This window comes from Phaethon lepturus, unplaced genomic scaffold, assembly GCF_000687285.1.
Source record: "Phaethon lepturus isolate BGI_N335 unplaced genomic scaffold, ASM68728v1 scaffold1442, whole genome shotgun sequence".
Lineage (NCBI taxonomy): Eukaryota > Metazoa > Chordata > Aves > Phaethontiformes > Phaethontidae > Phaethon > Phaethon lepturus.
The window spans coordinates 1-6,356 of record NW_010525295.1 but is presented as its reverse complement, the minus strand read 5'-3'; the positions used below and the strand labels follow the sequence as shown (position 1 = coordinate 6,356).

Sequence of the window (6,356 nt, the reverse complement as noted above, 5' to 3'; positions counted from 1 at the left end):
TCTACCATTACCACTCTCTTAGCACACATATGGTAAACCACATAATTTTTGGGGAAATCATTATATCAACCTTTGGCAGGAAATGAAGAGAAGAGAAAAATCTGCTGCTTCTGCTGTCCTAGGCAAATCCACTTCCAACAAATAATCAACATTCCAGTTGAAGTACGTTGGATGGCAGTTCGTGTTTTCAGCAGTCCTCAAGGTCTTCGGATGTAGGACAAAAATCTCCTTTAAAGGCAACTGAAGGCAGTCAAGACTGTTGCTAAGATCACGTTCTTTAAATCTATTCCACTGATCCCAATTCAGGAAGGTACTTCAGTATGTGTGTAGAATGAAAGCTTACTAAATCAGTGCCACTATTACAGCTAACAAGATGATGACATAATACTGCTGAACGTAACAGCTTTTGCTTAAAAATACTATGTAATAAATGTTAGTATAAACTGCTGTAAAAACAGAAATCCTTGAAGGCATGCAATTACTTCATACAAATATATGTAAACACACAAGAGAACTCTCCAGGTAGTGGTTTGTGTTTTAGTGCGTGGCTCCACAAGGATTGACAGAAGTCTGACAACCCATGTTATAACCTGTCACCTGAACCTTGAACAGTGTCCCATCCGCACACATACACAGCTTGAAACGCAGCCAGTTGCCGTTATTAAACTGTTCCCCGTAAGAAGAACTTGGCAGTCGTGATGGGCTGACCATCACAGTTCCATTCAGGATAATACTGTTTTCCTATTAAGAGGGAGAAAAAAAAAGTACAATTTCTAATTTAAAGAAAGCAGGCTGTTTTTGAAAAGGACAAGCTGGTTTAAGGAATCAATGACATCTTTCCCATGGCTGTAGAAACCAACAAAATAAAAAAAGTACGTATGACAAGGTTTCATTTTTTAACTAAATTTGTGAGTAATGCTCATGAATTTCTCAATTATAGCCAGCAACGTACTTTGCTATTCCAGTGGTAAAGCAATATTGAGCAAGAGAGCAGTAGTGTGGCTTTTCACTTGACACACCTGTTAGTAAATGCAGCAAATCTAAAAATATGTACGTGAAACGGTAATCAGTGTTTGAATTCATACATGAAATAAAAGTGCATGTATCTCTATTTTTCATCCTCCTTTAGCCTTTTGCATCATTCTTTATGCTCTGCAATCTTAACAATGTCCAAAAGCCTGAAATGAATGCTGGTGAGTCTTGCTGCAGCAGCACAGAAGGTAGCGCTCTGAACTGTACGCTCTGCTCCTCTGTCAGAGGTTGCTGTCCCCAGTAAAACCTCCAGGAAAAAAGATTAATTCCCTTTGGTGTTCGTTTCAGTGCAGAGGCCAATAGCTTAGCTCTAATTGCATTGTGTTTTTTTAGTGTCTTAATAGTAGTACATCACTGTTACCTGAAAACTACTGAACCACTAATTAACAGCAAAGAAATAATCCACCTTTTAAAAACCTTACTAAACACACTGCAAAGTGGACTGTTATATTTTATATAAAATTTGAATCTACGTAAAGCTACATCTGTTTATTAATAATCAGCCTGAATTTGAAACTAAGCTGTTCAAAAAATGTTGATTTGAAATACTTACTGCTTTAAGTTCCATGTTACCCCCCATTCGAAACTCAATGGTCTTGCCTGTGATGAAAACACCTTCGTTTCCACGGACAATAGCACGGCCATCAACCTTTATGTTTAGATCACTGGTTGCATTGCTGGTAATCTAAGAACATAAACAAACAAAAAAAAGTATTGTGGATTAATGAAAATGTGCTGCTTGCGTTTGTCTGAGTAACTTTAATTACCTTAAAAATATTGCTACACAGTTTAATAAAAACCTTCAATGCGCTTTTTGCCCCTCTCCCAGTACGCCTATGAAGCTTCTGCCCATTTCAACATTCACATTTGAAAGCAAGGATTACTTAGTTTTGGAAGATATGTAGAACAGTTTACGTTTGCATATTGTTTGTTTGTGATAAAAATAACAATTCATGTGACAATTTTATGGGATACAGAGTTGATACTGGTAGTATCCTGTTAGGAGTGACTATGTAAACTTACTCCTCTGTTTTCATTTAGTCTGTTCCTCCTATGTATTTAAAGTTACATTTTTTTTTCCTGGAGCATACTACTTAATTGTTAGCTTGCAGAGGAAACACAAAGAACAGCAAACTAAATTCTCTTTTTCGTTTGTCCTTAACAGGATTGCTCAATGCTTCCTAAGCACACTCAACCCTCTATAAAACCACTGATACTACTCTACTAATGTTATACAAAAGAACTATAGGCTCTATAACTCTATCTGTAAAGCCTTTATTATAAGTGATGATATGCAAGAAAGAAATTTCAGTCTGACCTTAAGAGCACTAGATCACTGTATTATTTTAAATGTACACACAATGATATTTAGGGTTTTTAGTTTTCTGATAAAGCATATTTAATGTAGAAACCAACGAAGAACTTGTTTAACTCGGAAGTCATGAACTGACAGAACTCCTATAATGCTGTGATTATTCTCTACACTTTTACTTAGACTTCTGAAATTCTGACTGTATTAACATTCATCTCCAATAGAAGGAAAATGATACGTGAAGTCCTGGTAATTATTTTTGTAAGTTCTTACTAAAAATAGAGAAGCTTTTCATAGAAATTTTATTCCTGAAACAGCTATCTAGGCACAAACAAATGGATAAATGCTTAATAAAAAGACACATAGGCCTTGCTGGCATGGTATTCTAGGTATTACACACATTTAATGATGTCAGTGTTCATTTCTGTTCTAATTTTTAGGGTGACTTACATTTTCAGAGCTGCACTTTTAGGTACATTTAGTCAAATTTCCAAATATGCTTGAAAGATTGTATTAGTAAACTTTTTTCTTATTCTACAACTATGGCAATTCTGTAATAAGCTTTGACAAAAAGTAAGAGGTAGTTAAAACAGACATACCCTCTCCGTAGAGGCCTTTTGTACATTCAAGATTTTAACTCCATTTGGCAGATGAAACTCATGAGTTTCATAGTCTGTGCTGAACAAGGTATTTTGTGTCCGTGGGTCAACAAATTCCATGCCAATATCACTCGTAATAGAAGTTTTGTCTTTTTCCACACTAAGTTTGGTTGTTCCTTGCTGAAATACAATCTTCAGAAACAAAGTCATTAAGTTAATGATGTTTCAAATACAACATTTATTAATAATGTGGGTGTAATTCCATAGCATTGCTCACAGACTTTCAACTCGTGATATAACTTACAGGCTGATTATTTCCAGTGATCACCAAATCTTCATTACGTCTGCCTCCTACAGTGCTTTTATATAAGGGATGTATAACGCCCATGTCAGAAACTTGCTTGAACCGCAACAAGCCACTCTCATGGAACTCCATACTGTCACAACCATTGGGACCGATTCGAATCACTGCCCAGATAACTAGTGTAATCTGGAAGAGAAACACACATTTTCAAAGATTACTTTGATCATCTGGATCTTCCCACAACAAGTACTGTATTAACTAGATGTTCTGTTTGAAAGAATTACTAATGCTAGTGCTTAAGTGAGCTTCAGGCATAAATTTACTTTAGTCTGTTTAATTCCTACTGGAAACATTGGAATACATTGAATTATGAAAAGTGTTTTACATGATTTTTAGACTCATCTGAAACGGTAACTAAGATAATTTGTATATATATAGAATATATTTGAAATTAAATTGCATTCATAATTGAATCTTCTTCCTGTTTAAGGGTAACCATGGTATCATTTGCTAAACTAATTTACTGAACAAAGTAGCTCAGCTCAGGTTATACTTACCCTTGAACTACAAGAAAGCACCTTCACAGATGGGTGTCCAATTATGAAAAAGAATTAATTACTTCTCATTGATCAAGCAATGAAAAGGTGGTAGTTACAACAATGAAGGTTTAAAGTACAGTGGCTGGTTGCTTCTGAATGCTCACGTGCAGCTCTTTTATTAGATGCAAAATGTTCCTGGTGTAACATGTTTATCCTGAATGTATTTGTACTGCACTAGTAATTCGTGCATTTGCTGTTACTGAGTTTTGGGAATGGAAACATCTTCAAGGTTCCTAATTCTGTATTGCATACATGGCAGGTTCCTGGCTGGGACCATGATAACTGAAAAATCATGACTGAACTTTTATAAGATTTTTCCAACTAATCTTGCTCAGACTACAAAAGAACAAAAAAGAAAGGAGAAAAATGAGTAATCTCCCTCAGTACATTTTAAGCCCTCATCCGTACTGGAATAAATTTTATTTCTCTATGAAACCATCAAAGTGAAATACATCCTAATGTTGCTTACAGCCTAAGTATAATACTCACAATAAGATTGATGACAGCCAAAATAAAAAGAAGAACAATCACACAAATGGCCAAGTTGCCTTTCCTGCCACGTAAGCCTGTCTTATGGAGACGGTCTTCATCAATTGGAATGTATCCTGCTTTAAAGTTACTGTTGTGCTCCTTATTAACGTTCCTGCGTTCCACAGCCTTCTCTCGCATAGACTTCTTCACTGGGCCATTAGAACTTTGCTACAATACAAAGCATGGATTAGCTGTTATAAGGCATGTAAAGCTACCAGAATGATACACATGTATGTATGCAAAAAATTATAAATTGGAATTGATTAGTGGAATATATTACGTATTATACTGAATATTGTATTTCTGTCTGCCACTCTGTACTTAGAATACACATTTACAACCACTGAAATCTCTCCTAACATTATGACTAAAATAAAAATCCAGTATTTTCAGATAATTTATGTTTTTGTATGTAATTTTTATCATGGCAGGTAGGAATTATTAATGACATAGTTGCAGTAAAAAAACCCCCAGCTGTCAGTAACTTCATCAAGTTTTTACCTCTTGGGGACGATACAGGACATAATCCTGCAGGTCATTTACCAATATACAGGATATTAGTTCCTTCCATGCTAATGCAGGATAGACAATCAATCTATTCAAAAGGAGTGTGGTGGATACAGTTTTAAAGTTACTTTGATAGCACAGGGTTTGCATTCAACTTCTTACTTGCATGCAGCATTAAGAAAAACACTGTAAGGTTTCAAACTTGTCACAGGGAACTTGGCCAGCATAGCTTTAATTTAATCATTTGAAGTGACTAGACTGTAAGGGATATCCCTTCAATGTGACAAAATAACATTAATATCTGGTAGATGTTCATAGGAAGAAAACCCCTTTGATGTATTTTCATAACTTTGTCCAAAATATTTTTCCACTTCCCTTGATTGGAGCAGGTTGTTACTTAAGGATTCAATTCTTCAAAGAGGCGGCTCTATCTTTTTGATGGGATTAGGTTTGCTCATCTGAAATGAATGCTGAAGCTGCACCTTAACCTTACTGTACTTGTATGTGTCCACACTGATGTAATGGTTAAAAATGTCTTGTTTTCTTCTGTTGCTGAACAAGGAAATGGTTTTAAGAAAAGTGCTTGACCTGAACAGGTTTATGAAGGGCTTTCTCGATGATGTTCTTGAAGCCACTGTAACCCTGTGCAAACTCAGAACTGAAGGGAAAACTGAGAGTCGGGGGAAAAGGAAACAGGAATCTTGTACAACAGGATATTAAGTATCTTGTCCTGAGGATAGTGTGTTCTCGAGAGGATTTGATAGCAAAATAAAACTTCGATGTAGTTTTTTTCACCTGGAAAGGGCAGCACAACAGAAGACAGCACCAGGACTGGGAGAATATGGGCGGAATGTCGATTGCTAGAACTAGTGCTGCAGCATCCATGGAGAACTAAGTGGTGCTTCCTGAGGCCGGTACAGGACCCCTCGGCAATCTGGGACTTCCTACCCACTGCTGCCACCGGCGCATAGGCACGTACACAGACTCACTCAGATTAGAAGTGCCGTGGAGATGCAGGAGCCCCTGAAAGATGAGCCCTCGGACCGCTCCGTTCTCCTCCCTCTGAGGCTTGCGCGGCGCTGACAAGAGTCCCCGTCCCACCCCTCTGGCCGGGTGACAGTAACGCCCCTTCTGACAAATTTAGCTTTCACTCCAGCGTGAGACCTCGGATGCTGAGGCTGAGCCCGACCCCGAGCTTCAGCCTTATTTATACACTGTCGCTGAGCTACCATACTTACGCCAGTGTAACAAGACGACTGACGGCGCAGTCCTATAAATACCAACCGCACTGACTAGCTGCTTTCCGCATCACTGATTAGTGGCGAGTGCCTATTTACGCAAGACAGTTACATTCGCATGCAGAAATGCCAGAACTCTTTATTTCGAAAACAGAGAGTATTCTTCTTTGTCAGAGATTTTACGTCCGCGAGCTGGACGGCGCAACTCCGCGCTATAAGGCATCCCGCCCCGAC

At 37.7% G+C, this 6,356-nt stretch overlaps 1 protein-coding gene across 1 annotated transcript; it reads right to left on the bottom strand.

The window, feature by feature from the left end:
* Window positions 1-273: 273 nt before the first annotated feature.
* On the bottom strand, window positions 274-6,079 carry SGCB (sarcoglycan, beta (43kDa dystrophin-associated glycoprotein); the record flags this gene model as incomplete). The annotated part of the gene is made up of 6 exons (XM_010282680.1): window positions 274-741; window positions 1,586-1,717; window positions 2,944-3,135; window positions 3,248-3,433; window positions 4,336-4,545; window positions 6,049-6,079. Coding segments are annotated over 6 exons (955 nt in total), but the record flags the coding sequence as incomplete, so codon positions are not given.
* Window positions 6,080-6,356: the final 277 nt, after the last annotated feature.